General features: G+C 35.6%; 1 protein-coding gene across 2 annotated transcripts in view; it reads left to right on the top strand.

Annotated features, from left to right (window-relative positions):
* SMAP1 (small ArfGAP 1) overlaps nucleotides 1–14,970 on the top strand; it is a 97,742-nt gene that overhangs the window by 46,446 nt on the left and 36,326 nt on the right. For both annotated transcript variants that reach the window (XM_086461482.1, XM_086461481.1), the window contains one exon: nucleotides 3,737–3,817. In XM_086461482.1, coding sequence (XP_086317608.1) covers nucleotides 3,737–3,817 — 81 coding nt within the window. The remainder of the gene's footprint in view (nucleotides 1–3,736; nucleotides 3,818–14,970) is intronic.

Below are 14,970 nucleotides of genomic sequence, written 5' to 3'. Positions count from 1 at the left end.
TTACTGCTTTGCGCGAATGTTTACATTTCTGTAGAGTAATTCCACTGAGCTAACTAGCGGATTTGAATTGCTGGTAATACTTCAGGCATTTAAAATACTTCTCTCCTTGCTTCCTGGACTAGATAAATGAAAAGAACCAGTACAGTGGGACAAAGCACATGTGTGGTTGTTACCTCTGGGTGTTTATGTGTCAAAATTCTGGTTCTGCTCTGATTTAGTGTCACAAAACTGTGGAAGCACCATTTCATTTTCAGCTAATAGGAGTGTGTGACATTGTCCTGTCTCTTCAGGAACAATTTTTGGTACTTTTTTTTATATTTCTTGCTGGTTTCAGAATCTAAATTATCAATACTGTTACAGCCATTTAGTTCAATCTTCTTTGAGATAAATATAGAATTAATTTGGTGACGCTTCTATTAATTCATATTGGTTTTAATATCCCTTCTAGCTGGGATATGTGTGTCTGTGCTGACGTTACATTTACTCTTTAGAAAGCCTTTGAAAAAATTAACACACAAGTAGTAGATGAGGCATCGTTTTTTATGAACTTTCAGTAAATGTCACAATCTGCAACAATGATGAAACACATTTTTTTAGAATGTGAATGCTCAGTGTTAGGGTCTTTTGGATACTTCACTCTAAATTGAGACTGTATGCAGTATATGAAATAACTTATGATCTAAACATAAGTCATGTTTTCTTTTCTAAATATGGAAAATATGGACAGATGTTATAAATTATTTTAGTTTGGCTATATTTAAACAGTAATTAAAATTTAAATGACAGTGGCATGGACTAAACCGCAAGTCTTTGTGAATTTGGCATGTTTTTTGACTTGTACCAGGAATAGCAGCAGCACTTAGAATGAAACTCGCCTTTCCTTTCTTACCCGCCTCTTGTGATGCATTCAGATTTGAAAGTTCCTCTGTGCAACTAGTATGCCATGTTGTTAGAAATGAATCTTTGGGGGTGGGGGGGGATTTTTGCTTTGAATTTAAGATGAGTATAAAGCAGATTTAATTTTATTATCTCATAGTGCTTTTTGACTGCTTTTGCAACTGATGAAACACTTGAGTTGAAGTTCTGGCATGAATACAGCATCTGAGAAATGTTTTATTTAGTCTGAATTAATTTTTATCTAATGGAGCTGAAGCAGAAAGTTTGCATATTGAAATTGTGAAGTGTGAAGATGAAGGACTTAGGAGTGTTCAAGTCCACAGTGAAAATGAAGTGAATGAAAATAAAGTTGCTGGGAATCGAGAAAATTCCTATAGGCTTTGTGAGGTGTGGAGGCAGAAACATTGGTGAACAGCTTATTTTAAGTCTTCATATATTCACTATGAAGCTGTCAGGGATTTGTTAAGGGCAATGAGAGGCATTTATTTATATTTGGTTACCTTTATGTAGTGTTTGCCATATGAAAGTTACTTCCTCAGGCTTGAAGTCCTGGACAATAAAAGTTTCCAGATATTTTTTCCTCTAGAAGTGAGGTTTCTCTAACAAAACGTATTTTAAAAAAATGTTGAAGTCAAACTGTAACTCAGGACATCCTGAAGATGATCATATGCCTTTAACTCTGCTTTCACAAAACATATTAAAGAAACTAAAGGTACTGTGTTTGAAAAGTAAGTGTACCGTTATGACACTGCCAACAACCTTTCCAGGAGGAGAGGGACCAAATCGCACTTGTCTAAGATGTGGAAAAGCTTCCACAGGAGAAGAAATTAAGTTTATTTAAATTATTCAACTTGGGAAGGTTGGAGTGGGGAGTGGGAACAGGGAACGAAAGACTTTTGGAAAAGTTATTGCTCTGACATTTGTTTGCGGCACATGATTACGATCACAGGATTTTGGGAGCCTTTAGAATGCAGCTTGGTGCTAGGATCAGTGACAGTAATGGAAGAAAGGCTAAGCTTTGTTTAAAAGGCATGCAATGCATTTGTAATCTTAGTTCAGTAAGTAAGCCTGCAAGTCTCAGGTTATTATGGTGGTTTCAAAACAAAACACTGCTCTGTAGTTGTCCCAGTCATACAGACTTTTCTTGAACACCTGGCACTGCCACAGGTGAGATGCGGTGTTGGCTGGACCTCAGGTTTGGACTGCTGTGCTCATTTTTGTGTTCCTAATGTTCACTAAAATCTAAGTTGGTCTCTGTTTCTTTTCTTCAAAACAGACATTCCAAATTCCCCTTTACTGCAGTTTCGTGACTGTGGTCATTGCTTTCTGCTCCTTGAGTGACACCCACACTTAAGCAGGTGCTTGGTGTGATAGTCTCACTTTCCAGGACCTGAGTGTTCAGGTTAATGCCTGATTAAATCATTCACAGGGATTAGCTGGGACTGTGTAACCTCAACTTAGTAACCCCAATACCTCTGGTAAATAAGGTGAAAATTTTGAGAATTGATTATTTGAAGTTGTGACCAATGTGTTACTTGGGTCCCCCCCATGGCCCAGTCCCTGCTAAAAAAAACCAACAGAAACACCACCCCCCCGCCGCCCTTCATGTTAGTGTTGGAACTATTTTAACCAAATACTATGTTTTACAGATTTAAAAACTATATATATTGGATGTTAAAAAGAAAAAAAAACCCAATCGTTATTGACAGGAACCTGTAGCCTAGTAAGCCATTTTATTTTTAATGCCGGAGCTGCATGGACAGTTATCTAACCTTGCAGTCTAATCTCTCAACATTCCTCCTAATATTGGGAAACTTGCTAAAAATGAGTGGTTTGTGGAACAACGCTGTTTAGAAACTTTGAACAAAGGATTCCACGTCTAATGACTGAAATAACATTTAGGAGCTACTATTTCATGTCCTTTATTACAGATGGTAAACTCTTGTTCCATCCATTTTAATGTTCAAGTATACTCACTAGTACTGTACAGTAGTTGTACAGTAAGGTAAATGCAGACAGATTACTGGGTCTAAAAAATCACTGCTAACACTGTGTCAAAGCAATTGCTGGCCTAAAAAGTTTCTATCTTCTGTAATTTATGGTGCCTTAACAAATATTTTATGCTTTTCTTCAGACTGGGTCTGTAATATTGCCCCATTTATTAATTCAAAACTAAAATGAAAAAAGTTCTGTAATGTCATTATGAGGCATTCAAAGTAAAGAGATCTCTCATATTTTCTCTTTCTGGAACAACTTAATGTCTTATGACTCAGTGAGTCTGTCATATGGCCCAAGAGAACTCTTTACATTCAGGAGTACTTTTTTAAGACTACTAGATTAGTGTTTAAAAATTAGTTTCTCTGCACAAAGCTGCATGCACAAAGCTGCATGCAAAGTACCTGCCTATAGTTCGTTGGTCAAAGACTGGCATCTGTCCTAACGACAGAGGTTATCAGAGTTAATGGAGCACTTGTAGATAGTCTTTTATTTTCAGATCTGCTTAGCTTTGGAGAAGCAACACTGGTTCTCTTTTCCTTGTGCTTATAAGAAGAAATGCAGGTGAGCAGATGAAATGGTGAATTTCTTGAATTATCAAAGTTACAGTATTTTTAGTAGTACTATATTTGAAAATTTCTTGAATTCTCAGAGTTGCAATATTTTTAGTAGTACTATTTGAGCAAAATGAGTCACTTCTGGAAGCAGAGCAGATAGAAGCATAAGCTCTGAATTGAAAGGGAGTAACTGAAGATCTCTGTTTATATTCTGTATGACTGTGGACATTCAGTATATTTGCAAATGCATTGTTATTGAGTACTAGCAAAATGCCTTTTTTTTTCAGAAGGAAAAAGAAAAAAAGAAAGAAGAAAAAAAGAGAGAGAGAGAATCAGAAAAACCATCAAAACAATTAGCAGTTGAAAAGGTAAGAATAGGGGTTTTTCCAGTTATTTAAAAATTACACATGGTATTAGACATGTACAAAGATTTGAAAAAAATGAAAATGAAGTTTTTAATGTGTGTGTATATATGTATATATATCTCTATGCGTGTGTGTGTGTATGAATAGTAATCCAGATGATCCACATGAATGGTTTACTTGTGCTGTCGCTTGCATACAGAGATTGGTTGACCATATGATGAGGGATGTGTTTGGGGGAAGAGGGAAGTGAGTTAAGATTTGTTAAGATCTAAGCTCAGATAGTTAGTGTTTTTAAGACGTATCATTGCTATTCTTGCACAGAAAGTTATTGAGTACTGTATGGTCACTTACACTGTCTTTTATAAATGAATCCATTTTAAATGTGATTGTATAGTTTATAGAATTGAATTAATAACTCTAGGTAACTTGAAAATATTCCACTAGCTCATGTCACAAAACACAACAGACGAAACAGTTAATGTACTTGTTTTCACAGCTATATTAAAGCATAATGAGCAGCCTTAGCAATGTAGGTACAATTAAATCATGCACACTTCTTTGTAGTGTTAATGTTAAACAAAAATGGAATGGGTAATTTAAGTATTAAATGCAATAATTTCTTCTAAGACAGATGTCGTCTCTCAGATGATGTGAATCCATCAGTGTCTTCTGATCTGCAGTGTAGTCCACAGAATGCATTGGAGTCTCCATCTGTCAGTTTATTCCCCAATAGTGCTGTGTTACAATTATGAAAAATGTTGTGTATTCATTCATTATGATTGCAGATGTATTTCTAGTTCGGTTTTCAAATAGAAGTTGTTTATTTCGCATAATAAAACAAGAATCAAAAATATGTGCACTCTTGGTAGGGAAAAAAGCCCCTCCTCAATGCAAATATCTTTTTTTCTGAAACTGGAAAGCAGTTTTGGAGTAAGTTAGCGCAGAAGCAAACTTTGTTATGACGATTTGCATAGCTTCACTGAGCTAGTGGAAAAGGATGTCCTTATTAGTATGGTAGAAGGCTAAAGCATATTTATGGATGACAATAAAAGTATTAAAATTGGTGATTATTACATTTTTACAAGGGCATCCAGTCAAACTAAATGCTTTATTCTGGTCCATAGAACAATATACTTTAGATATAAACACTAAAAACATTGCTACGATTTGGAAATCTTAACTTTCTAAACCCCAAAGGTGTAGTTTTGGTCTGGGGGAGAGAAAGTTTCCCTTTGCAAGGATGCCTGAACCTTCTCACATGGTTGGGAGTACTCGGTTTGATGAGGAGAAAAGATGACAGTGCATAGTTACAGCTGAGGGACTACCCTAATACTTGAAATAAAACCCAATTCAAATACAACTGATTAGCTTTACATTTGAAATGTCATTAGATTACCAGTTAATGATTAAGCAAGTAAAAAGGACTATTTTGACTTTAAACGCTTATACTACAAAATGTGGCATTTGATAAATACATCTGCATTAGATAACAGTGCTGTTGTAACAGCTGCAAAATGTTTGAAATATAATGCAGCATATTTTATTTCAATGTTTATGTGTCACTGATTGCTCAAATGGAACTCATCTATGTGTTATCTTTTTAATTTAAGAGATTCTTTAAGCTCGGGCTTTTCAAGGCTTTTAAGGATCATTCAAAATAAACTATTTTTAGACACGGCCTGTAAGCTTTGCATATTTTAAAATCACAGTCACTTTGTAGAATGCAAAGGAAAGAGACCACTATGAAATGCTTGTGTTTCCATTGGAAAGTACTGGTGAGATAGAGGACCAAAATGCTTTATGTTTATATATGGAATAATACACTGCTGCTTTTGTGGTGGGATTTTGCTTCAGGGAGCTGATAAATCTTTACATTCTTCTTAGTTTGGCTAATAATGATACACTTTACATCCCATTAGAGACCGTCTATAGGATATCTTAAATATTGCTTGTAGAATCAGTAGGAGGATGCTGGCATCTTGACTGTAGTATCACGTTTTCAGCAACTACATCAAGCAGTAGATGGCTGTTTATCCCAGTTCTCAGCTTTCTGGAGGAGGAAGCAGAATATGAGAATTCTTTGGACACTTCATATGTGAAGTCACTGGTCACCTTTATTGCAGGCATTGTATATCTCCAGTCTAGACATTCCAGGCTTGGGAAGCTAAGGAATTAAAAATATATGACCAAACAATTGGCAGTTCTACCGCAATTTCAAGGCTTCCCTTGATTAAGGTAATTCAAGCAGTGGTTTAGCCATCCTGTAGAGGGATCAGAAAAGTTGGAAAAATTGTCAGGCTTTAAACTAGTAAAAAGTTGAAAATGAAGCTATAGAAAACTCAGATCTCTTTACAAGTATTGTGTACTCGTACAAGTCTGAAGTTCCTAATGTATTCTTTTTTATATCTAATATTGAGTTTTAAGTTTCTTAGCTCTTAAAACAAGAATGTGTATCCTGAAAAATTAAACTGTTCACATTCAGTTCTCATGTTTTGATCTCTGCTTCGTAGAACTGACTAATCGGCTCCTACATCTGTGTTAGAGCCTTTCTCCAGTGACTGACTGATCTTTAGCCTTTAAGAAGCTGAATGTCTAGCTTGATTTCTGTTGCATTTTCAAATATTGCTGAAAGCTTGTGGAATTGATTTAGTAAACTGCATTGTTCCAATATTACATTAATGTGCCAGGAAATTATGGCATAAAAGACACTTTGTTGATTAGCATGCTTGGTTAGGTAAAAAGAACAGAAAACCATCTTTTAACTGTTTAAAAATAGTGGGCTTTCCTACTGAAGTTGCTTTTCAGTAAGAATTATCATGTCCTTAAAGCTTCATGGGAACCATTTTTTATGAACATTCAGATTGGAGACAATGAATTCAGATGTAGAGTAGAATTTCCTCAGGACCAGAACATTCAGTAGGAAGGATACTTCTTTGACTTTTTTTTTTTTTCTGGGCTGTTCCACTTTCTGTGGCAAAATTACTGGATAATTTGTAATATAACAAGGTCTTAGTATGTCAGCTGCAGATTGAGTCTAGTTCAGTGTTTTATTGGAAGCAGCCAACAACGTGATGTTCCACATCGGATTCAGATCTGCAGAATTCTTAATAAAATAAAATAAGTGACATTGCCAAGCTACTGGCAGCTGTAATGTCTTTTTCAGTCTAATTGAAGAAAGTTGGGAAACTTGCATAACTTACCCAGGGCCCTTCCTCCCCTCTCCCTGTGCCATTTCCGCAATTACAGACCTCAAGTTTACTCAGTGCTCATGCTTAAAATAACCTTATCCTTACGGTTACTTTGGAGAAAAAGAAAAAAAAAATTGCAAGAAATCTATTGGAACAATTATACGGTTCTTCATGACATGAAAACTGGGGCCAGGTTATGTGGAGCTGAGATGTCCAGTCAAAGTGCAGCTTGTTTGCGAGCAACAGAAATGCCAATTTTAGCAATACAAAACTGTGTTGAATTGCAAGAATAAATAATCAGAACTAATGGCATGCTTCTTCATGCTTCTTAAGGGCCAAAAGCAAGAATAATAATAGTGCAAGGCAGACTGTCATGCAATGAAAGCAATTTTTAGATGTTCTGTACACACAATTAAGATGAAGAGATTTTAAATTGGCAAAAAAAAAAAATAAAAATCTGATGCTTTAAGAGCTCGTTTCATTAATGGGAAGGGAAGAAAGTTGGTAGTTTGACCGCTGATCTTATGTGTATCTTTGATGGCAACATGAAAATTTTTAATTTGTAGGTGAGAAAAAACATCTAGGCTTTTCATAGTCATGTTTTAAACTTTATCATCCTGCCCACCCTTTCAGCAGCTGCTGAGAACCTTTCCGTTCTTATTAGTTACTCTTTTGCACAGCTGAAGGTGGTGAAATTTACCAAATCAGCCATGATCCCCCCACCACCCCCACCCCGTTTTTTCTGCCTAAGCTGACTGAAAGAGTTCTGCATTCTGGAACAAAGTAGAACACTGAACTGCTTTTTATTTCTAGTATGTCTGCTGAGTAGGATTTTTGTTTGTCCTTGAGTAATTGAATGTGCTCAATTTACAGTCTCTTGGAGGCTTTAAAAAGAATACGCCGCCTACATATTCTACTGGTGTGTGAGGGAGCTGCCAAAGCCTCATAGTAGTTTTCTGAACTAAAATTTAAACTATGTGGTCATTTTAGGTAGAGTTTCTGCTCATAGCACAGAGGAGCCCTTTAGGTGAGCTCCATGCTGCTTCCTCTTGCAGCATGTGGGAGCAGGCTCTGTGTGCACCCCATCCACCTCATACTTGTCTTCCACTGAAAGGAAGCATAGAAGGGAAGGAGATGGGGTGCAGACCAGCCATTCGGGCTGAGGGGTCAGCACAATGAGGGACATGGCCAGTGTGTGAACTAGGGAGGTTGCATGCCCCAAGGATAAATAAGAGCTGCAAAGAATGAACTAAGGAAGACGTGTGTTTGTGAACAATCAAATGGTGTAAGGAATAATACCTTATTTAGTAAAGGCACTTGCATTGCAGTATTTGGAACAGAGAACTTGAATTGAGTTGTATGAATGAATTCTTGAATTTCGTAGCAATTAGGACAATTCTAAATTTTTTCAAGATATACCTTTTTATGTCCATTTGCAGTACAAGTTCAGACAAAAAAGGCGTAAGTAGGTATGATCTCTTAAGGCTTTGGAGTCCTCTCAAAGTAAAGGGGGAGAAAATTCATATGTTTAAACATTCAGGTTTTTGTAGGGTTCATCTTTTTATATAGTTTAATTTTTAAATGAAGAAAACCTGACGTGCATTGGTGCTAGCAATCCACAATTAAGCCAGAAATGATTTGGAAAACTGTCTGTGGAAAACTTGGCAAGTATTTCTGATACCCAAAATTACAAAGTTCAGTTAAGTCCGTAGCACTGAAAGTTTTGGAAGTGTTTGGGTTCAGCTCTGTGTAGCTTTCTGTGGTGGAAACCTCTTTATTTTAGAGGTTTCACATCAGTTGAAGTCTTTGATGAAAATATTGTGATGGTTTCACTGTAAAATACTGCATATTGAGGGCCATAGTTAGTGTGAAACCTCATCTAACTTACTGAAAGTAAGCCCTTTTAAGACAAGATTGTGTTGTATTGTGACAGTAAAGTTAAATGGTTAGGAAGTAACAATTTTTTAATTTTTTTTTCATGAACTACTTGCACTTTTGCAAACTAATATTGACATTCAAAGTTTAGACTTTTTTCATTCTGCTGAACGTACCAGAATGATGAATGTTTCTGAGAGATTGCAGCGGTTAAACTTGATTAACTGAAACATTATTTGACACTGTGAGTTTACTTCGGTTTATTATATTGCATTTTGAGTTTGAAATTGGCTCTTCTTTGAGTACAGAGTTAATTTAAGTGACAGGAATGGGTCAGTTAGAGGTTATTGTTCAATGGCAGTATATCAAATGCTGTTTTTCTTCCCCAAACTGGAGACTAGATTGCCAGGGTAAACTCAGCAGTAACAGTGAGCTGCTTCCTCTCCATCAGCTGGTACCAACCAGCACTAGATGGCCTGCGTTATGGATGTACTGACGTAAGTTTGTTTGCATTGAAAAAGTGCTAGAGAACCCCTCAAATAAAAGTGAGGGCAAATCATGTTAGCAGCTTTTTCCCTTCATAGAGGAAAAACAATATGTCAAATATTCGTTTAACCAAATAGGAAGAATTTAAAACAAATTTGTTTGTTTTCCCTCAAAGACAGCTAAAACTTCTACAAAAATCAACCTGTCTGGGGAAGTGAGACAAGGGGAATTATTATTCCCCATTAATTCTCTAGGGATGTTTTTTACTTTCCCAAAGTTTTCCAAATTATAATAGTTTTGTACAAGGAGAAATGAGTTGGAGCAAATAGTGCTCTAGTGTTCTTCACTTGAAAACAGAGGAGCATTGTGAGAATGCATTTTAAAATGAAAGCCTGCAAAATTTTTGCTATCCAGTTAAACAGCAGTTTGGTGGAAGTGATATATTCAGGTGTTTACATTAAAGTTGTAGGAATAAGTTGACTCACAAGTATTAACCTGAATGATAATTTAAATACAGAATCACATTATAAATAGTCTAAATTTTTATAATTTTGATACCGTTTTGCTGATATATTTACTAAATCACTTGATGAATAGTTGTTAATAATGAAGTCCCTAGACTTCTAAACAAATAGTTGTTAATAATAAATTCCCAAGACTTCTAAACATTATTTGCCTTTCTGAGTGATTTAATTTTTAATTTTTTTCTTTATATTTTTATATGAAATGTAATATAAATTTAGATTGTTATATATAAGCAATCAAGTGTTTGTAACAGGAACAGAAAAATAGAAACGTGTTTTGCCCTCTGGTTGAATACATAGCTTATTTATACTCCTAGTCCTTGTTTTCACAAATTCAGACTAAGTAGATGTGAGTTAAATCTCAGGATTTTGGAGTATGTGGTAAGACATAGGACAACTTGTTTCCCTGCCTCCAGCTCCCACAGAGGGTGACTGGTATTAAGGCTTTGTGTTCTGTTAGTCTGTGTTTTATGGACCTATCCCAGCCTGGTTTTACATTTCTAATCATACCTTTTCAGGCTTATGGAAGAGATCAGATTATTTTGGGTTCTTTGGTTGCTTCTAATGCTAATCTGGGGAAAGGCAAATCAAGTCAGATTCTTCCTGAAACTGTGCAATTCATTCTTTTTGCAGGTAACAAAGGACTCCTTATGTTTGAGGATTGCCTTGAAAAATAGTCTTACTTAATGAAATTAATCTGTCAGGGCTCTTATTACATATTGGGAGTAGACAAAGAAATTAAGAAATAGATATTGCAGGCAGCAGCAGTTGAAAGGAAACCCTTTTTTTTTTTGTCAGGTGGGAAGAAGCGTATTTGTATTTTTAGTGTTGGAAAAGGAGTCAACCTACAGGAGGGGTATCATGTTTTTTTCTTCAGCCCAGTGCATGTTCTCTGTATCAGCTTGATCCTCTCAACTCTGGTCTGCAACAGAACAGCATTTTAATGTGATTTTTTTTTTTTTTTTTTTTTTTTTTTTTTTCCAATTCTGGGGAAATGAAATCTTAAGACTAGGAGAGCAAGCTTGGGTTTGGGCTGCTTTGGTTAAACTGGTCTTTTCTAAACTATTTTTAACAAAAAAGTATTGTTAAAGGTGCTTTGTGTTATATTTTTGCTCCATGCAGGGCCAAAAGCTAAAACTGTCCTGGGTTATCAGTTGATAATACTTACTAAAAGATGACATTTTCAGGTTTCTCTGGCTTGCTTGTGATAACCTTCACCTTTTTTCCTAATAACTGTGAGACAATTAGGAAGGTAACATCTACATACACTTACTTTATATTGAACAAAGAAAAAAGTGGGCACATTCATATAAGCATTAACCAAATCAACCTCATTCATGGATGCATGCTATCTTTAGATAAAAACATCTGTATGACCAAGACTTATTCATTCTGAGACATTTGAAACCACAGGAGCATGCATGATTGAAAGTGCAAGTATACAACCTCATCTAAAAAGTTTTATAAAAATTATAGTACTAGTTAGGAGTTTGTGTAGAATCAATCAAATGTGCAAGAACAAAATACATGACATGTTTACAGAAGTGGTACTGATACATGGAACTGAATGTAAAGAAGGGTAAGAGTCGAATGAGATGAAGTTGATAACAGGAAAAAGACATTTAATTTAAATAATGACAATCAAAATAATAATCTTGTTTTGAATAATAGGCTTCCTTTGTTTTCGTAAAATAATGCGAATATTGGAGCATGAGCAAAACTGTCAAATGTCTCTGTTCTGTTTCATTTTGCTGTGAGCAGTATGCTTGTCTGAGCCCTGCACTTGACAACTCTGAGCTATCCTGTATTCTTGCCAAATTGTATTTGCAACCACGTTGTGTGTGTGAGAGCATTGTCTTTTCTGTGTCTGTGTGTGAACACTAGCGAAGTTCAAGCTGGACTACCGGGCAAGTAGGATAAGAGATTGGTGTCGGCCACTGGAAAGAGACTGCAGGTTTGAGGAACCTAAGGGTCAGCAGCTGCAGAGACCAGTGTCTAAAGCCGACTATTGCAAAGGCAATGTGTCTAAGACCAGCTGCTGGAGACACCCATATTGTGCTCGTGTGTGCAACAGCTAGCAAATTTCACACTGGACTAGCCAGTGAGTGAGGGTATCAGCATCTGGAAAGATCCAAGGTCTGAGCTGGTGACTGGCTAAGGGTGTAGGGTCTTGATATTGGGTGAACTTAAGTTTCATGCAAAAAGAATTTTTCAGAAAAAAGGCACTTTTGTTATAGTTAAGGAAAAGATTGCAAAGCACACCTTCATGAATAGCAGTGCTTGTATTGGATTGGTTTTTCACTATGAGCTCAGTCAGTTGCCATGCCTGAACCAGCTCATTCTTGTCTGGACACGAATGAAGAACCCCTTAGATCTGATGGGCTACACTGATGTTGTATTATGTATGACTCGAAAGGTTTTTAGAAGGAAAGTTATAAAAGAAAACAGTTTAATGAGGAACTGGAACTAATATAGCTGCATTATTGTAATCTTGCCCAGGCTAATGAGCTCAATAGAAATGGCATAGAAATATGTAAGCTGAGTTCATACAGCCATAATATGTGGTTCTAAAACTGAAGATGTGTTTAAAACAGCTTATAAAAAATAAAAACCATGCTTATTGCATTTCACAGCTTGGAAATTGAGATGCATTAAAACACTTTGACCCTAATCCGATTTATAGGTGTCATAATGGGACACTGGATCAGCTACAGCTTTAAGGTGGATCTGTTTAGATTCTCTACTTCATAATGATTTCTTCCAAAGATTTAAAAAACAGGTTTTCTTAGATTAAAAGTAGAATGTTGTTTTTTTGTCATGGAACTTGATTTAGATAAGATAATACAAAATTGGATACAATTGAATACAAAAAAACAGGAAAAGGGTTGATAAACAGCTTTTTCCTCTGCCATTTATGTCCTTGTAAACAGGTTCTTGCTTCTGGGCTCAAATGCAGTCATTTCAAAAATTTAGAGCTGCAGCAAACTCTGCTCACATCCTTGCCCCCAGAATCCCAACAAAACTGTGATACCTCTGCACTCAAGACTGTGCCTGTGCTTCTGTGCAGTCGTGCCATCTCTAGCTCAGCTTCAGGTTCCTATTTCTTGTTGTGACTGTTACCTAGCAATCATCTTGCAATCTTCCAACACTTTTCTTCAAGTGCCGAACTCAGGAGAAAGAGCTTGCCCTCCTTTTTCAGACCGTATTCTGAGCTTGTCAGCTTTAAGAACATAATATATTTGAAAATGAATACATACAACTACTATGTCAAATATGGTAGTTATTGTATAGATTTAATACATGAATATAAGAATTTGAAGAGAAAGATTTAATCTTTGATATTTTGCCATAGTTTCAGCAGTAAGTATAAAAAGAAAGATAACTTCATTTTAGGAAATTATGCTTCTAAGTTGCATACCTTGTTTTGAGCAAGGTAAAAGGGCATCTGAGAATGTCTGATGCAGTAGAAAGGAGCTAAACTGATTCAGCTAAGTACAAGACATGCAAGGTTTTAAGCTTTCTTGGAATACATTGACTGAAGTAAATTAGATCTGAGCTAACGTTTTAAATTCGGTTAAAATAAAATGGTAGTACTGAGTGGTCAATAAGTAATAACAAAGGAACAGTCTTAATCCACTTTCCATAGAAATGATTAGCATATTAGCCTAGACCCAGATAAAATCGCATTAATGGAATAAGATTATGGTGCAGCTGTCTGTTAGTTCTGCTATGAAGTTTTTAATTCAGATGACCAAGGTATAACACACCTTTTACATAATCTTGTACAAATACCTTGCTCTAACTGAAAATCTGATGAAATCCATATACCCAGGTTTTTCAAGTGGAGTTGTAGACCAAGGACCACTCAAAAATGTTTTCCTTCGGGAATGTGTTTCGACTGAATGACCTTCACATGTACAAAATTCTATTTAACAACAACAACAAAAAAAGGCAATTCAGTTTTGTTGGTTTGTTTGCTATAAATGCCTTAAATTAGCTTACCTACATCAGTGTGAGTGCTTCAGTGTCCGAGAGTTAATCATTGGAATAATCGCAACAGACTCTTAAAATAATAAACTTACCTTTTCGCCTTGGGTTAGCTGTTTGAGGTAATTCTAATTTTATAAATAAGAGTGCAGCTTTTGTTGGGTTTTTTTTTTTTGGTTGACATACAGTTTTTTGCTTGATTAGAAATGCATCAGAATTTGCCTGCAGAGTCACTGTAGGCTGTACAATTTTATAATGATACCACTGTAGTATATCTTGTGATTCAATATAATACACTTGTTTTCTGGCTTTTTTGCTAGTTAGGCAAAATAGAAGTTCCTCACTTGCTCTAAAAGTAGCCTAAGTTTTGAAGAGTTAGTCTGATTTCTAATTTTCTTCATGTTTAGTTGCAAGTCTGAAAAAAAAAAGCTATCTTATAGGAGAGTAATAAGAATAACATGTTTCATCTTAATGTGTTTTAAATTCAATGTTATGAAAGGATTAGTTTTTACTTATTTACATGTCAGATACAGAAGCTGTAAAAACATTCTTAAAAAAATTCTAGGAATAATGCTTTAAATTTGATATGGACTCAACTAACTTACATAGTAGAAGTATATGAGCTGTCAGGAAAAATCATGTCTACAAACCTATTGCAAGCTTATAGTAAATTACAAACATTATTTTCTCATATGGGAATTCTCAAGTGTTTATGCTGTCTTGCAAGTTTTATTGTAAGCATGTAATGAAGAGGGAAGGAATCCAATTACTTTATGTGCAAGGCATACGATTCCTGCCTAATAAGAGCAAAGGAAGACTTTTGTTCAGTAACCATAGAAGCATCTATGAGCTCTACAGAGTAAACTGGAAATTGCTTTTAAGTAAGTTAGAAGTGCTTTTCACTAAATTATTTGATGCATCTTCAGCTTCTTGTAAAAAACTTCTTGTAGTTAAGGTAAGGTATAGAAATAAGAAATGCATGGGTGGTCAGATGTGTATGAAACCCTGATTTGTAGATTCATATGAATTTTTCATTGAAGTAGAAAATTGAGGAAAATGTGCAGAGAAGTATTTTCTATGTGTAATATTAAAATAT

The sequence above is a fragment of the Leptosomus discolor genome, chromosome 2 (genome assembly GCF_034619465.1).
Source record: "Leptosomus discolor isolate bLepDis1 chromosome 2, bLepDis1.hap2, whole genome shotgun sequence".
Classification (NCBI taxonomy): domain Eukaryota; kingdom Metazoa; phylum Chordata; class Aves; order Leptosomiformes; family Leptosomidae; genus Leptosomus; species Leptosomus discolor.
This window is presented reverse-complemented; position numbering and strand designations above follow the sequence as displayed.